Raw genomic sequence first — 17,612 nt, 5'->3', positions numbered from 1 at the left:
CAGGCAACAGCTGAGAGCATCCTTCACCCCTGAAAATTGTGTGCCGGCGCTGCCGCCACAGCCCCAAGGCTCAGGGCAGTGCCCAGGACCCCCCCCCCCAGCGCCCCAGCACCCACCCAGAGCTCGCCCAGGGTCTGTCGTGTCCATAGGGCCCAGCCCCGCCAGTTCCAGCTGTGGCTGTACGTCAGCACCCCCCCACACACGCTGCTCTCCCCCAGCAAGGACAGGGATGGGGACAAGGCATCCCCCAAACGGCGGGGCTGGGACAGCCCTGGGCAGGGGGGAGCTGGGGACAGGCAGAGCCCCTTCCATGCCCTGCTCACAGCTCAGCCAGGGGCTGCCCAAACCCGGCCGTGCCTGCCGTGTGACAGGCATCACTAACATGTTGGTGACCCCAGGACCTTGGTGCCAGGGTGCCACAGCCCAGGCGGTGCCGTTGGGGTGGCACAAGCATCCCTGGCCCGTGCAGTGGGAGCAGCAGTCCCCAGGCAGTCCCCATCCCCCCGCCCTGCCTTCTTTCCTTCCATGGCTGCAGAAAATTCCTGGATTTTACCCCAAGATGCCCCCTCAGAGTGTGAGAACTCCTCCTCGGCCCGCTCCCATAGCAACTGTTCCCTAGCTACCCAGCCGCACTTGCTATTCTCATCCCTGTGCAGCTGTGTGCGGCCCCCCCGCGCTGCGCACAGGGCTGCCAAGGCTGCCGCCAGCCCTGCCGCCGGCCCCCGGCCCCAAACCCACCTTGCGTCCACCCTGACCAGGCTGCCCCCCTTTGCATGCTCTCCCATGGCGAGTGTCATGACCCTAACCCAGCTCGCGCCACGTCCCCCTCTTTGAGGGGCTGGCCCTTGGCCTGAGGAAGCAGTGCTCCATGCTGGCATGAGGTCACCCCCCCGAATCAGCAACGTACAGCACGCGGAGGGGAGCAGGACTCTGCCCCCGGACCCACAGCAACCTCGGGGGGGCTGTGCTAAGGGCAGACAGGGGAGGGACATGACCCAAAGGGGACCCCAGCAGACATGAGCACCCCAATGCCACACGGTCTTGTACCTGTCATGCCCCTGCACCGCCCCAAACCACCCAGCAGAAGCCACCGAGGGCCACCCGTGGTCCCCAGGGCTCAGCAGCAGCCCTTGCCCTGGAGGGCAGCCCCAGCCCCTCCCTGAGGAGGGGAGCACCCAGCAGAGCCCAGGGCAGCCCAGGACCTGCTCCTCTCCTCCTTACAGCCACCAACCCCGTATGGCCCGGAGTGGGCCCCCCCCTTGACACGACAGCAACACAAGGCACGGCAAATCTTACACTTAACAAAAGGTTAAAAATTTAAATACTCTCCAACTTTAGTGCAAGGCAAGCACATGATACCACAGGTCCAAGTAGGTGCTCAGCCCCCCCGGGGGGCCTGGCTCAGAACGAGCACGAGGCAGCAGCACGCACATGTGCACACATGCGTGTGCATACACACACACACACACACACAGAAGAGACGAGTTATTGCTCGGGACACAGCTGGGACGAGTGTGCACAAGAGGGGAAGAGGACAAGCAGAAGGGAGAGGCGGGCTGAGCCCCACGCTGCTCCCCAGGGACACGCAGGGCCCTCGCCGGGGGCACAGGAGCTGTGCTGGCTCCCCGGGACCCCTGGGGACACACACTAAGCCGGTATGGTGAGCAAGCTGGTCCCCTCCCCACTCACTATTGGGTCACAGCATGACCCCAAGAAGGGACATTCCCTTTGCCACGGCTTTGCTCCCTGAGAGCAGGGTCCCTTATGTGTCCCAGGGACCGCGGCACCTCCAGAACATGCAGGTGGCTGGTCTGGAGCTGGTGGAACTGCGCTGGAGCCGTCCTGCGCCACGCCAGGGATCAGAGCGACCCTTTGGACGCAGCAGCAGGTACCTTCTGAGCCGTGTCCCACTGTGCCACAGGCAGCCTGCCGGCGGTCTGGAGAGGGGGGCCGGGATCAGGTCCCCGGAGCTGGCAGCATGTGCGAGACAAGGCAGGAGGAAGCAGGCTCCGGCAGACAGGGAAGCGAGATGAGGCAGTGACGCTCTGCTGCCAGGATGCAATGGTAGACGCTTTGGCACAGCGCTTTCCTGTGCCTGGGGGCTGAGCAATGGACTCCGCTGGAGCCAGGGACGCCTCAGCACAGCCAGAAAGGTCCAGGAAAGATGCTTTAGACACCTCAAGGCACGGAAGGCCTCTGCCCAGGACTCCCTGGTACAAAGCTGGGACTGTCGCTCCCCCCATAGGAGGATATTTGTGCCTGCGACAGGGTGGGGGCAGTGCAGGCCCCCACCTATAGATTAAAAAAACGACATGTGATATGTACAGACTGACATATATAAATATACACCAAACCTGCAGTGCCGCTTCGGCACCATGGAATGTGTCAGCAGAGCTGCTCCAGCCTGGCCTCGGCCCACGCTGGCACAATCCCTCCCTCCCACCCTGGGCCCGGGAGGGGAGCGGCAGCCGGCGGGCGGCAGCAGCACAAGCCCAAGCGGCAGATTCAGAAGCGTTCAGGTCTGTCTCGGCAATGAGGGCTTGTCCCGTGGCCAGAGGCACCCTGGCCCGAGCTGCCTGCTGCTGCCAGCCCTGGAGCCATCCTCACAGTCTTCAAATACAGACGTGTAAAGCTGTAAACAAATCCACCTTGCGGGACCGCTGCTACCTTGTCCTTCAGGCTGGGCTGTTGTTCTGCTGGGCACCCAGAGAGGCAAGGGGGTCCCAGGGGGCTGGAGAACAAGCTGTGCCCTACAGCCGGGTGGGCTCTTCCTCGCTGTCGCTGCAGTTTCCACAACAGTCCTGAAGTCAGAAGGGCAAGGAGAGGGAGGAGGGAGAGAGAGGAGCACAGCAAGCAGAGGGTGAGCACGGTCACACAACCCAGCCTACAGCTGCCCTCTGGCAGGGAAGGGCCAGGCCCCCCCCAGCCTGTGCACGGGCGAGCTACATGGAGGCAAGGGGCCAGAGGGGACCCCCAGTCTGCAGAGAAACAGTCAAGCTGCATCTGGGGGTTCAGCTCCTGGCAGACAGACTGGTGAGCACACAGCTGACTAGCTCAGAAGCTGGGAAGAAGATGGGCTCCGTGGACTACAGCCACCCAGGGAGACAGCCCAGTGCCAGCACAGATGATCGGCCCCGCTCAAGGCTCAGCCGGCCGCAGAAGCAGCTGAAGCCCTTTTTGCTGCAACAGGAGGGAGTCTGAGCACAGGGCAATGCCAAACCCTTCCCAGTTTCTCAACCCTTCTGCGTATCCTGGACATCCAAAGAGAGGAGCGAAGGGAACTTCCCACAGCCCCCTGGGAGCGGAGCTCCCAGCAGCGGCAGTGCAGGGGCAGCTTTGGCTCAAGCTGAGGGCAAGGCCTCCCTCACGAAGGCAGCGAGAGCAGGGAAGCGGGATTAGTGGCTCAGAGGGCAGTTAGAACAACAAGCAGCTTGTGCTCTGCTGGGGGAAGAGGGATAGGCACTGAAGGACAACACTCCTCTTTCCCAGATCTTGCCATGTCCGCGGGCCACCGGGTATTTCCCTGAGCAGAGCAGCCAGGAGAGACTGCTCACCTCTGGAAAGAGAAAACACGTGGCAAATCACAGCTCAACCCCTGCTACAGGCAGCTGCCCATCCTCCGGCAGGTCCTGCCTGCCTCGGGAAGGGCTGGATATCCCAACCCAGAGCTGGCTCTGGCTAGGGCGGCCCACTGAACAGTGAAACACTACTCGCGGCTTGTCGGAGAAGCAGGAGTCAGCACTGGGTGTCTGAGAGTGGGTCCAGAGCCAACCACGCTCGAGTCCCACAGCTGCAAGCAGCTGCTGAGAGGCAGCAGCCCAAACTTTGCCAGTCCTGGAAAGAAGGCAAAGACTGTTCTGGGCAGAGGAGACAGGCAGGCAAGCAAGCCCATAGCAGCTGCAAGACATTTCCGTTCTCCTCATCCCTCGAAAGCACTGCTCTCTGCTTGCTTAAGGTCTGGCAGAAATACTCCGGGGAGCCCAGCAGCCCATTCCAAGAGCAAGGTCTTTTTCAGGGATGGCATAATTCATGTAGGAAGGGAGCAGGCTTGCTATTTTAGTGCCTTCAACAACGGCCCTCTCCCTGTGTGACTGCAGCGTATTTAGCCAGGACACTCCATCCCAGGTCCCTCGACTCCCCCAGCATGGGGAGTGCCAGCCAGGTGAGGGCTGGATCCCTGCAGTGTTGTGCCGGTCCCTGTGACAGCTTTGGGGTCTGGCCACCCAGCATAGTGGGGGACTTTGCCTGCTTCCCCCTCATGCTCACCTGCCTGCCAGATTTGCCTGGCACAGGCAGGAGAGGGCCCAGTGCTGCTAGAGGACTTGCTGGGGAGGAAACGCTGGGCGCAAACTCTTACCTGTCTGCTGAATAAGCGCTGGAGTAACCCTTTTTTGGGCTGTGGAGAAGGCTGCCCTTTCCAGTCTAGGTCTGGGGGCACCGTGCCGTCTGCGCTAAAGACATTCAGCTCCTTAAAACACTCTGTCTCAATCATCTGGAAGAGGACAAAGATGGCTGCAGCAACTGCCACACAAAGGCCGTCACTGAGGGCCCAGCAGAGTGCAAGAGCAGCAGGGATGGCACAAACCCTGCGCGACACTGTATGCGGTGGCCACGGTGGGCAGAAGCAGGAGCAAAAACCTGTCCTGCAAACTTACCTCATTCTGCCAGGGAATGGGAACGCTTCCCGTAGCAAACTTCTGGTAGAAGTCATTGTCCGTGGGCTCCAGCTCCACCCCTTTCACTGTGGAGAACTGCTCAATGTCCAGAACGTCCTTGCAGTAGATGGCCTGGGGCTAAACAGGACAAAGACTGCTCTAATGCCAGGCTCCACTAAGATGCCAGCATCTCAAGCAACTGTGGCTCATGGACAATACCGATCCCCCTCTCCCCACAGCCCAGAGCTTGCTTGACCCCTTTTCTGCCAGGCTCTAGAAACAAGAGGGAAGGGGACGGGCGCCATCTCTTCAGGTGAGCCACCCCAGGGCTCCTGCTTCCCTTGACAGCGCCAGCGACTGAAGAGGTCAGGACAGGGACAGGCACTTACATCTGGCTTGAAGGGGGGGTCCAGCATGCCTGCTTCCAGCCTCCTGAAGTTGAGATGCTTGAAGAGAGGGTGCTCCTTCACTTCCTTGGCCCCAGCTCCTCGGCACCCCAGGCGCTCCAGAGGGTCTTTGCACAGGAGCTGCAACACAAAGGAAATCAGCGCCCCAGGTGGAGGGTGCCTGGGGCAGCAGCAGCCCTAAGGTCCGTCAGGCTCCTGCAGTACGTCTCTAAGGATGGCATGGGCTGCTCGGCAGCTGGGAGAGTGAGGAATTAAGGCACTCTGGACTCTCCTGCACGGTCTTATCAAAGCCAGTGCAAGTAAACGTGGCTGCCTGCAAAAGCAGAGTGGGAGTGAAGGGACAGGGATGCACACTCGTACCATGGTGCAGAGGGAGCGGGCACAGGGTGAGAACTTCTCTGAGTACTCCTCCTGCACTTCCTTCACCAACCGCTCCACCTCCTCCCGCTTGATCTTCTTCTTGCGCTGCTGGAAGGGGGACTGTCCCTCAATCATCTCGTACACCAGGCAGCCCAGAGCCCACCAGTCTGGGCTGAACGTGTAGCGCTCGTTCTTCACCACCTCTGGAGCTACATAGGAGCAGGGGTGAGGGATGTGTGAAGGCAGGGGGAACGTGTGCAGTCAGAGACCACTTTTTGATTAAACCAGGACCACTTACCCATGTAGCCAACTGTCCCCACCCGGCCCTTGATCGTTTGGCCCTCCGGCACGTGCACAGCTAGCCCCAGGTCTGAGATACGGATGTGACCTGCACAGAGGAGGGGGCAAGGTCAAGGGACAGCATTTGAAGCTGCCAAGAATACAGAGAAACCCTGGTTCAAGCATAAGACGAGAGGAGGACCCAGCCCCAGGGCTCCTCTTGACCAGCACTCACCGTGGTCATCCAGCAAAATGTTCTCTGGCTTCAGGTCCCTAGGAAGGAATAGACTTGATTAGCAAGAAGCCTGTTGTCAAAGCAAAGGACACAAGGAACAGTGACATCTCAAAAGTCACAGATAAGCAGCAGAGGGATGCAATGTCCCTGCCTCAGGCACACAGATAACCTTCCCTTCACCCCATGCCCCGGAGTTAGCCCTGCAAGCTCCCCCCTCCCAGGCAGAGAAGCAGGTCACGACAATCTTCAACCCTCCGCAAGCAATCAGTGAGCCTGCGGCTGAGTCCTTCTTTGCAGGTGCAGTGCTCACTATGGGGCAGGCCGTGCAGGAGAGAAGCAGAGGTTTCCTCTGCTTACCTTGCCCCAGGGCAAGGCACAGGGTAGGACTAGAAGGAACTTTCTGGCCCCGTGTTTAGCCATGCTATCCCTAATGCTGCATCACACAACCCGGGGCGTACAGTCATACAATCAGCAATCAGCTTGCTCTCGCTCCCACCCAGCTCTCAGTCTTGAGCGTACTGGGGCAGCCTACCCGCCTTTGTTCTAGTGTCAATACTGCCCGGGGAGTTAAGCACCCAAGTGCCTGCCCCGAGGCGCTCACAGCACGATCACATCCTGTTCTTGGCGATCATTTACCAGCACGAGGAAGACGAGCTAGGCTCTCCCGTCTCTCCCAGGAGATCGGCTTTCTGTTCCTGATCCCCTCTCACCCAGCTCTGCACTGCTTTCAAGCCTGAGCTTATTTTCTCGAGAAGACAGACCCAGCTGGGCTAGTAAGAGCAGCAGGAACCCTTTTGCTTCTGCAGCCCGTACAAGGTCTCCCAGCAGGGGCCAGGCAGTGCGCACCTGTACACTATCCTCTCTTGGTGCAAGTCCTCGAGGCCACAGCAGATCTCGGCAGCATAGAAAGCTGCCCGGGGCTCCTCGAAGCCAGCCTCTCCCATGTGGTAGATATGGAACTTGAGGTCCCCTCCATTCATGAGGGTCAGCACTAGGCAGAGAGCATCTTTAGTTTCATATGCATAGGCTAAGCTCACCTGCAATTCAGGGCAGAAAGGCTGTTAGAAGACACAGCTGGAAGAGGGAGGTGCCCACACTCTGATGGGCACTTGTCACCCAAGCAGCCACTCATGGGCAGCAGGTCTGGGCCTCTGCCAGCAGAGGAGGAACCGTGCACACCCAGGGAGGGCATGGAAGTGCCAGCAGCCCCTGCACATCCCCAGCTTTCCTCAGACAGGGAGGACACTGTTTCCCTGAGCCAGAACTGCTCCCCTCCAGGGGCAAGCAGCACCCAACAGCAACCCCGGGGCAGCACCTGATGAATCCTCCATAAAGGGAGGTTTCAGGGTGTCCACACCTCAGAGCAGCCAGGGAGAGAGCTCCCCACTACACAGCTCAGGGCCAGGCTTCTGACCACTTGGCTGTATGGACAGTTGTCACTGCTTTCTTCTGCCCCAGAGGTTAACAAGGTCCCTGTGAGACCAGAGGGGTGTTTGGGCCTGACTTTGGGGACATTTATGTCATCTTATGGAGGCAGCAGGAGGTCCTGCCAGACCCCAGCCTTGTGAGAGATCTGCAGCCAACAAGACCGTACCCCGTGGGCAGGGCCTGCTCCTGCCTCTCCACATGAGGCGAGGAGCACAGAGGTGCCGGGCCGGCTGGTTGGAGGAAAAATCAACCACGGCAGCAAAGTGAGAGCAATTCCTATGTACTTACTACAAACCTACTGTTCACTTTTTCCAGAATCTGTTTCTCATTCAGGGCCATGGCCTCTCCTTTCCTCTTTTTGATCCGTTTCTTCTCCAGCTTCTTGCAGGCGTACATCTTCCCTGTGGCACGCACTTGGCAGGCACAAACCTGGAGAGGGAACAAGGCTCAGCACCCTCCTGCTGCCGTTTCCAAGGAGAGGTCTAGGTCGAGATTCCGCTCTCAGGAAGAGGCCCGGGAAGGCAAAAATGTCCCTCTCCCCACCTCGCTCTGAGGTTAGCAAGAAGCCTGTTGTCAAACAAGGACACAGGGAACAGTGACATCTCCAGATGTCACAGCTAAGCAGCAGGGGGCTATGATGCCCCTGTCACCTGTAGCAGCACTGTGGCTGGTGCCTGGGAAGACAGAAGGCTGCTCCAGAAACAGTAGAAAGCCTGTCAGTGACAGTTTTCAGGACAGTTTTCCCCTGCCAAGACATCAGGAACAGACCTGACTCTCTGCCCAGGCAGCAGGGCACATGCTACCTACCCTGTGCAACACCTCCCACACCTCCAGTGCCCAGCAAGAGGGGAGCTCTGGCCCCTCAGAGGGGAACCAACAAACCACGCAATGCCCAGAGCACAGCGGTGCCCAGCGCAGAGCCCCCACAGCCAGCAGCACCTGCCTCCAGGTGCTGGAGCAGCTTGTGGCACCCTGATGGCCAATCCAGGTCCGCATCTGGCAGCGGGCCACGGTGGCTGCCTCGTACCCTGAATGCAGAGGAAATGCTGGTCACTCACCTCCCCAAAACCGCCCTTGCCCAGCACACGGTACTGGCGGAAAGTGTTTTTGGTCACTGGCTGCCTGTGAGGGAGAAGAAACTGGAGTGAGATGGGAGCAGAGAGAGAATAGGGACTGAAGCCCAAACCACCCCCATGCCCCAGCCTGAGACTGCACCTCACCCCAAAACCCCTGCTCAAGCAGACCTTGCTTCCCTGCGAGGCCAGCAAGGCTGGGGCAGCCAGTAGGGGCTGATGGTGCCAATAAAGGGCCCTGAAGGAGGGCAAGAGCAGACAAAGGACAGGCCCTTGTATCCTGCTAGGACTCAGCATGAGAAAGAGCCCTCAGGCAGGCCATGAGAGCAGGGTGCAGGTCTCCCAGAGATGTCAGGGAGCATTACCGTTCCAGCCATTTCCACTGCAGGAAGCGGTTGAAGTACAAGCTGTCGAGGTAGTCAGCAAAGGGAGCCACACTCAGGTAGTCGTGGATAAGCCTAGGAGAGAGCAGAGCCAGCAAGGTTCCTGATAGCTGATCACAGCCATGGAAAAAGACGGTGGTCAAAGGAAAGAGGAGGTGAGCAGCCCTGTGAGCCCGGTCACTTTGCCATCCCCTCAACCAGCCTAGTACTGAATCACCCACGAAGCCCTGGCCCAGAAAGCCCCGCTCCACGCTAAGCCTGAAGCAACAGGAAAGTGCGTTGGAGGTACCACTGTGACAAACTTAGTACCCTGGGATGGGGCTGGCACTGCTAATTGTGGTCTCTCAGCACCAGCCCGGGTTGTGGGACAAAGGGGGACGATGGGACTCTTTGCAATTGCCCCTCTGCTCACAGGGCAAATGCACGCTCCAGGCTGTAATCAGCCACCGAAAGCTGCTAGCAATGTTCAGCACCAGGCGCTGAGTTGTTCAGTTTCAGATGAATATCCAGCACAAAAGGCCACAGGGGATCCTGCTCGAGAGAGCTAACTGCTTCAGAGAGCGGTGCCAGGGCTGCCCAGCGGAGTAAAGAGCCTTAGACATAGTGTCTAGACTGAAGACATGCATCAAGGAGAAGCGGACGGGCTCTTCCCCTTTCAGAGCTTGCCAAGAGCAGGCAGGGCCCAGCCCGGAGGCTCTGCATTCAGACAGCGACTCCAGTTACCACACACAGAGCTAACGCTCCCCAGAAGACTGCAGCAAACCCATTGCCACAGCCCTGCACTCGATTAGGCAACATGCTCCAGCTACTGTTCAGGGAGGGGTGGAAGCCATAAGCCCGGTTTGCCCAACAGCTTCCTCTTTGCACCCGGAGCCAGGACCTTGGCCACTGCTTCTGCCATGGGAACAGAAGTGACCTTAGATCCCTGCAGCAACAGCCAGTGTAACCTAACCACAACGGCCACATCTGTGGCCAGCGGGAAAGGCCAGCTGGCATGGGGACCATGGCTCTCAGCTCTGCTCTACGGGTGTACGAGATCCCGGCACAAGACAGCACGGCCAGATGCTGAGGCTTGCTGAAACGGAGTTTTCCCAAATCGCAACTCAGACCCATGGCAGACTGAGAGGAGCGACAGAGGTTTCTGCAGCAGCTTGTGGCTCCCATAGGGGAGCTCCCTGCATTTGCTTTCCTGGAGCTGTGCTGCAAACCACTAGCCCAAAACTCCCCAGAGCCAGCCTTAGCCCCAGCCCTCGCTCTCCTGGAGGAAGGGACCACAAGGGAGAAGGTGAGTTAGCTGCCCCTACCGTGCCAACCTTGTGCCATGGTGCCCCGAAGGCAGGCCCCACGCCTCCAACTTACTTAGTGGATTCCTTGAAGAGCTCCTTGGAAGGTTCCTGTTCCAGCCTCTCACAACAGGCATCGACCAGCTGTGAGGGGACTTCAGGCACATGGTCCTCACTCTGGGGACAAAGGGATGGAGTCAGACATAGGGAGCAGAGCACAAGGATCCTCCCAGGAAGGAGAGGCCCACAGGAACAGCACATAGGTGCCCGTCTGCTTTAGGGCCAGAGGGAAAAGCAGTAATGGTCGCTTGTGAGGTGGCGGGGTGGCTCTGTACGCTGCCCTCACTGTCCTGCCCAGCACGTTCGCTGTGGCAGGACACGGGTAATGACAGCTGTCAGCTTTCCAACCGCTCTGCTGTTGCAGGCAGCAAACACAACTCTCTTACTCACGTTTGGCTTCAAGTACTTTTCAATCAGGTGCTGCCCGCATTCCTTCCGCTTCTCATCTGGAGCCACTTCGTACCCTGCCTGCACAGAGCAAACAGTGTGAGGAGCAGGTCCATCCAGGAACCGAGCCTTGCTACCGGGCAACAGCTGCAGAGCAGCAACACCCTCTGCCCAAGGTTTCCCATGCTTTCCTGGAAAACCAGATCTCCAGCTCCCTAAGCAAAGGCCCAGCCCTATCTTGGAGAAACTGCAACTCACAAGTTTTTCCTTCAGGAAAGCCCTACGTGCCCAGAAGTACCTGGCAACTGCTGGAGCACCCAGCGCCAACTGGTCCATGCCCAGGGCACCAAGAACATCCCTGCCTCCCCCAGTGAAGCCCAACGGGGCTTTGCTCTTACCACAGCATCCAGGAACTTGACGCAGCGTGACAGCTCAGGTCGTGTCTCACAAAACTGCCGAAAGAGCATGTGCCCGATGGGCTGCTTCTCGCACAGGCTGTGGTAGTCCCGCTCTGCAAATGTGGAGAAGATCACTCACTGCCAGCCCACAAAGGAGCAGCCACAGCCCACCGCCCTGGCCACGGGCAGTGGTAGAGGGTCTTGCAACTCGTCAGCCTGCTGTTCACAGGTCCCACCAGCCTGAGAGTCCCAGGAGAGTGAAATGCACCCCATGGGGACAAGAGGCATAACTCAGCTTTTACATACCCCTGTGGAAGATCTTCCCTGAAAGAGGTTTGGCCTACTGTTCTGTACAGCCTGCCCTTCTTGTATCTAGCAAGGGACCTTCGTGTCCCCTGCTTGCCTGGACAACCTCTTCACAATCCTCTCCCCATGGAGATTGACTGACTACTCCAGACGCACAACTTTCCTTGGAACATGAGGAACACACCGAGCTTATTTTGAGGCAGATCTTCCAGGCCAAGAGTTGCTCTGATGACTTTTACAAACCACTCATATTCCCAAAGGCCCTGCTGGAAGCAGCAGCATCAAAATGGGAGGCACCATCTCCACAGATGTCCTGTTAATGCTGCACGCAGCAATTAGATCCCCCAACTCCACGGCACAGCCACTTGCTTGTATGTCAACTCCTACTGCCCTGTGGAGCTCGGCTTCTCTGCTGATTCATCCTGCCCCTCTCTGAAGTCTGGCAGCCCAGGCACAAACCCCTTTGACTGTCCAGAGCACTTCCAGGTCTTCTGCTTTTTTTCCCTCCCCTTCCACTCACAATACGTCGTCTGATCGTGGGCCAGAACAGATTTCTGTTGCAGCTTTGGCCACCAAGGGTGGCGGGCTGCCTGGGGTGCAGATGTGCAGCCACCCACCGGCACGCAGGGGATCTTCCAGCCCTCCCTGGGGCTGAGTACTGCCAGTCTTCCCTTCCCTGCGCAGCAGTTTCTCCCGAGGAAGCTGTGGCTTCCTGAGGGTGCACGAGAGCACAGCGACGGCCGGGCTGTGGTGGGGGAGGAGGACGCCTCGCCAGCTCCGCTGCACCGGCCGGTTTCTTTGTGTGTGCAGGGGAAGGAGTTCCCTTCAGCTGGGGAGGATGAGAGTTTGCTGATGGTGAGATCAGAAGCTTTCGGCTGCCCTCGCTGCTGCCCAGGCTCACACAAGGTCTCTCCCTGTGGTCAGGGCACACAAAGCTTAATTCTGCAGTGGGCAACCAGCCCACCATGCCCATGGTCCTGCCAAGCCTCTGCAATAGGAAAGAAATACCTTTCTAGCAGGCTGTGAGGGGAAAACAAAACCACTCCAGCCAAAAACTGACCCAAGCACAAGGAACAGGGTCATCTTTCCCATGGGGAAACCAAGCAAGGTGGCCTCCACCTGGGCCAGAAGCACTTCTCGCATGCCTCCCCAAGGGGAAGTGGGGACACCAGTGGTGACAGTCAGCCGCTGGGAGGGACTTGCCCCCCAAAGCATCACAAGGTCACTATCCGGGACAGCGGGACAGCAGACAGACCACCAGCATTCACCACCAGCAAATGGACAGCACTACAAAGGTGAAGTTCAGTGCTGTAAAACACGTCATGACACCCACAGGAAGGGCGGCTGCAGGCAGAAGATGGGCATCAGCTGAGGGAAAGCTCTGCTGAGGGCACACAAGGCAGAGAAGCAGATAGGGGCTGGGATGGCCAAGATGGGACCTGCAAGGAGAGCCCGTGCCAGAGCTGTGTTGGGTGCTCAGAACTTGCTCCACTTTGCAGTAAAGCCGAGGACAGAGTCCCCATCTGAATACACTTGGCTGTGAAGCCGGCCCTGGGAGGTGGTGCACGGCATCCACAGCAGCAGAACCAGGCTGTTGTGAGCTCGGAGGTTACAGCGTGGATGATGGAGGTTAAGTTATTCCAAGTGCTACAGTCCCATACGCTCTCAAAGGCAGTCACTCCTTTCCTTGGGGCTGCCAGAACCTGGAAAACCTGGGCATGGTGTAACTGGGGACCGGAGCTGCAGAAACCTCCCAAACCCACTCAGGCCAGTGACACTTGCTCTGAAACAAGGCCAGCACCGCGCCACTCTCCAGCTGGCAGCTGAATCTGGAGCAACAACTTAAACAAGATCTCCCTTTCCCAGGAAGCAGAGCATTCCCACCCCCTGCGCCCCAAAACAATTTCACATGATCTCAAGACCAAGCCTGCTGCACAAACAACATTAAAACCATGAAGAGTACAAAGTGCAGTGTTAAAATGACAGGCCAAGCCCTGCCCAACTGTACAACTGTCATCTGTACCACGCAGCAAGAACTCAGCTTTGCCCAAAAAACCCCTGATGCATTAGTGTTAGAAGCCGAGGTCTGCACAGCAGGCCTGAATCCCAGACAGGGAGTCCAGAGGACGTACGCGGGACCTTTGTTATTTATGCAAAGGCACCCCAGAGCGATGGTCCAAAACTCTGCAACAGGGTCTGTTTGCAGAGAGAAGGTGGCGTATCTCTAGTGAAGCTCACCACAGCATAGGAGATGTGTGGGTAGATCAACAAACATTATCTGTCAAGCACCACGCAGCTGTGACTTACCTACCCATTTTTTCTTCCCTGCACCCTGAGCTCTGAGAAATTCTGGCTGGGCTTTGGCTGACACATGCCCCTTTATATGTCCCTGCCCCTCGCACAACTCAATTTTGGGTGCACAACACTCACACATGCTCACCCACCAGCCCTGCTCCAGAGCGGAGCACCCGCACTACTCAGCTCCCGCCAGCCACCACATCTCACCGAGGGTTTGTCGAAGATCCTCGCAGAGGCTGATGTGGGGGAACTGCAGCATCTGGCGCCATTTCTTACTCTTGCCTTTCCGGTTTCCACCACCACCTGCAGGGCACACAAAATTGGTACTATGAGTTATGAAGCAAGGAAGTCCAACTGCAGGCAGGAGCCAAGAGAGGAGATACCCTCTGTCCATTTACATGAGCAAGCCCAGGCAAGGAAAACAAGACCAAAGTGGTACCTCCGTCTCCTGGCTGGTGGAACAAAAGTGTTAGAGCCTCTGACTACCAGAAGAAGCAGACGGACAAACCACTCTGTCTGCTGAATGAAGTCCCAGCCCCACATGAAGACCTTTCACCTGGACTTCTCAGTTAGCTTGTATTTAAGATGGGAGAATCAGGGCAGGGGCAGGAGAGCCTTAAGCCACAGGTTGGTCTATGCCTGCACAAGAGTTCTTGGCTCCCAGGCCTGTCCTCAGGACCTCTGCATAACTAAACACCTCTCCAGGCCAAGCCTTGCTCAACGTGAAGCTCTTCCTGCCGTAGTAGCGATGTTCATGCCACCTACTCATTTCAGACTGATTGCTTACTCCAGGGAGGGGCTCTCAGAGGGAGGACATGAAGCTGGGAGACAGGAATTCCTGCTCTAATCGCAGCTCCACAGACAACTCACTGCATCGCCCGGGGCTCATCACTTCAGTTTCCCACCTGTGAAGTGGGGACACTCCCACCTTTCTCCAGAGATAAGCCAGCCTCAGAAAAGCAAGATCCAAGAACCAGATATTAATCCAACTTCAGTTGCTGCAGTGAATGCCCAGTGCTGTAGGACAGGGTGGGAAAGCTTCTAGATAGACCAAAAAATTTACATCATAGCAAGCACTAAGTACTGAAATACTCGTACGCCTGATTTCTGAGATCAGCCGAGCTCCAGGGATTGCTTTCCCCCAGCTTGGTGCCAACAAACACACAATCTCCCACCTCCCTTTGGAAATACATTAAACCACCCTGCTGAGTTGGGCCAAAGGCACAGCTTTCTGAAATCGGGGGGGGGGGGGTTGAACACCATTTATCAGCTCTTGAGAAACACTTTCATAACACTTTCCTCCACTGCGGATGCAATTCAGCCCCTAATCCAAGACACGGTCCCCAGGCATCCAGCTCCCTGTGACGCAGGAGGCCTTGGTTGGATAGGCAGGTGGGACGGGGCCACCACGGCCGGCCTCCTGCAGGGCCAGCCCCAGGTCCGAGCCCCTGGCACGCTGCGGGTCGCTGCGCTGCATCTGCCCCGCACCAGCAGCTGGGCTGCACGATTGTACAAACTCAGGAAGGAAGTGACTCAAGGGTAAGCAGGGGTGGAAGAAACCAGCAGCACAGACACCTTCTTGTCAGCCACGGCTTGCGGCAACAAAACGGATGGGGACAACTAAGTGAGGGCACTGGAGGACATGCCATCCTCACCCCACCAGCGCCCAAGGAAAAGCAGAGCTGTGCCCCATAGCACCTGGAGGACGAGGACTGGCAGCTTGCACTTCCTTGAGTTGTTTGCTTTGAAAGGAGGCTCCCAGCGCCCTTCACGCATGGTTCTCCCCCGCCCTCCCAGCACCGCAGCAAACAGCCCAGCAGGGAACTCGTCTCCTGCCCACCAACCAGCACTCCCATTTTGGGGATGGGGCCACCTCCACCCAGAGCTCACCACATGGGAGCTTCAGGGGTTGGTGATAGCTCAAAGCTGGTCTGTTGTCCCTCTGCCAGAGGCCAGCAGGCAAGGGGGACAACAGTGGGAGGATCCTTCACCTTCCAAACCCTCCTGGAAGAGGCCTTCCTGGGCCAAACTCTCCTAGAAGAGTTTGAAAGAAATGCAGAACATGGTCATCTTATGGCAGCAGCTGAAGATGGCTGTCAGCAGCCCCCCCAGCATGTCCGGGGGCTCCACACTCCCACAACAGACCAGGAGGATCCCAAAAAGGCCAGGCTGGGGCAAAGCATGTGGCGCTGTCAGACCCAGCCAGCAAAGTGGCTCTGTCCTGTCACACAGGCTGCTGGAGCTTGCCCCAGTGGCCACCACGGCCACCCAGCCATGGGTGGGAGAGCTGTGGACGGGCAGGAACCATCCGACACGAGCGTGCCAGTGGATTGTATCTGCCTGCAGCCAAACTGCCCATCATCTGCTGAGGCCAAGGCACCAGAGGAGCACCAGCAAGCACTGCAGCAGTCCTCCGACACCTCGCTCTGCATCGGCGACCAAACCCCGCTCTGCCGGGAGCCAGCCTCCTGGTCTCTCACTCCGTGTGAAGCAGGGCCCCGCGTCTTCAAGTCCCAAACGCCGCTGTTTGGTTTCGTCTGGATTCGCTTTTGAACCAAACCTTGTCGTTAGGAACCACCACGCCATGGTGCGCCACAGTCACCGTGCCTGAAGTACCAATGCTAAGCCTGATTTCCAAGCAGCTCAAAAATGTTTCTGCCCATGTAAATTTAATTTTGCTGCTCTTTGCTCCCACAAATCTAATTTCTAAAGCCCTCTAACTAGATTTCAGGCTCCAGAATGACTCGCTGTGGCCAGCTGCACACCGTGGGCCAGGAGGGACTGTACTTCCCCACCACTTTACGGGATCTAATGAACTCCCCGATGCCTGGCCGAACCACATCTGCCCTGCCAAGGGCCAGGCTCCTGCCTGACAGACTGCCCAGCTCTGCCTAACCCACCCTGGGGCTCCCCTGCGCCGAGGGCCCGGAACTCAGCCCTCACCCCAGAGGCAGCAGGAGGTTTGCGGCCCCGCAGCCAAAGCGCTGAGGGGACCGGGGCTGGTGTGAAGGCGGAGACTCCCCGGGGAGGGACAGCCCGAGGCCCAGTCTCAGGGGCAGCCCCGGCCGCAGCTTTGGGGAGCGGACGCCGCTCTAGGAGGCGGCCGGGCGGGCTGACGGCTCAGGCCACCGACCGGCCGCCACCTCCCGGGCGCTGGCCTCGCTCAGCTGCCGGGCTGCCCCGGGCCCGCCTGCCCCACCGCCGCCGCCCCGGGCCTTCCCCCACCCCCAGCTCCGGGGACCGGCGTCCGCCCGGCGCCGCCGCTCACCTTCGCGGGCCTTGAGAAGGACGGTGTTGGCGACGATGTTCTCCAACTCCATAGGCCCAGGCGGCGGCGCCGCCGCCTCCCGCCCGGCTCCGCGCCGCTCCCCGCCGCCTGGCCCGCGCCCCGCCGCCGCCGCCTTCCCCCCGCCGCCGCCGCCGCCGCGCCCCGCCCACCCGCGCCCAGCCCGCCAATGCCTGCCCACGCTCCTCCCGCGCCGCGCTCCTATTGGCCCAGCCCCCTCAGGAAGCCTCGCCTCCTCCACCGCGCCGCCGCTCTCCCGTTGGCCCCGCGGCGGGCGGGGGTGTGGGAGGGCGGGGGCGGGGCGAGAGAAGCGCGCGTCATTCGGCGGCCATTGGCGAAACCCAGCCGGGAAGAGGGAGCGGGTGCTGATTGGAGGGCGAGGTGTCACTCAGAGAGGGCAGTCGCCGCTTGGGGAACGGATTGGGCGAAGCCTCAAAGGCGCCCGCCGCAGAGAGAGACCCGCCTTCTGCGGCATTTGATTGGGCGCAGAGCTGCCACTCCGGTGCTGACTGGGTTGTGATAGGTGCGTTTGGTAGGGGGCGGGGACAAGCGGCTGTTCGTAAGGGGGCGCCGGTGGTGGGGCTCCCCGGAGAGTGCGGGTTTCTGCGGCCTGGCTGGTGGCGTTGCGGGGGGCCTGTGGCCTGTGTAGGCTGCCCTGTGCTCCACTTAACAGCGGTTACATTGTTAGGGGAGCCTCCCCCCTCTGCAGGCCGGGCCTGTGTTTGTGCTGGCCTCAATAAAGCCGCCTGTGCACCCGCGTGTCCGGCGTTGGTC

The 17,612-nt window shown here is 59.1% G+C and overlaps 1 protein-coding gene across 3 annotated transcripts; it reads right to left on the bottom strand.

Moving 5' to 3' along the window:
* Positions 1-1,309: 1,309 nt before the first annotated feature.
* GRK6 (G protein-coupled receptor kinase 6) lies at positions 1,310-16,936 on the bottom strand. Of its 3 annotated transcripts, none has more exons than XM_054217506.1 (16): positions 16,821-16,936; positions 13,760-13,855; positions 10,949-11,061; positions 10,554-10,631; positions 10,180-10,280; positions 8,803-8,895; positions 8,423-8,486; positions 7,653-7,793; positions 6,783-6,973; positions 5,937-5,974; positions 5,721-5,810; positions 5,423-5,631; positions 5,045-5,182; positions 4,656-4,793; positions 4,358-4,492; positions 1,310-3,556 (listed from the first exon to the last, which is right to left on the bottom strand). In XM_054217506.1, the coding sequence occupies exons 1-16, from the start codon at positions 16,870-16,872 to the stop codon at positions 3,551-3,553; spliced, it is 1,683 nt and encodes a 560-aa protein (XP_054073481.1). In that variant the 5' UTR covers positions 16,873-16,936; the 3' UTR covers positions 1,310-3,550. The 3 variants fall into 3 exon arrangements, with proteins under 3 accessions (XP_054073481.1, XP_054073480.1, XP_054073482.1); XM_054217505.1 differs by having other exon boundaries at positions 1,310-2,801; XM_054217507.1 differs by having other exon boundaries at positions 1,310-2,801; positions 6,783-6,927; positions 7,664-7,793.
* Between the last annotated feature and the right edge of the window lie 676 nt (positions 16,937-17,612).

This window comes from Rissa tridactyla, chromosome 11, assembly GCF_028500815.1.
Source record: "Rissa tridactyla isolate bRisTri1 chromosome 11, bRisTri1.patW.cur.20221130, whole genome shotgun sequence".
In the NCBI taxonomy this organism is placed as follows: Eukaryota; Metazoa; Chordata; class Aves; order Charadriiformes; family Laridae; genus Rissa; species Rissa tridactyla.
The sequence above is the reverse complement of the archived record's forward strand: the minus strand, read 5'-3'. Positions and strand labels throughout refer to the sequence as shown.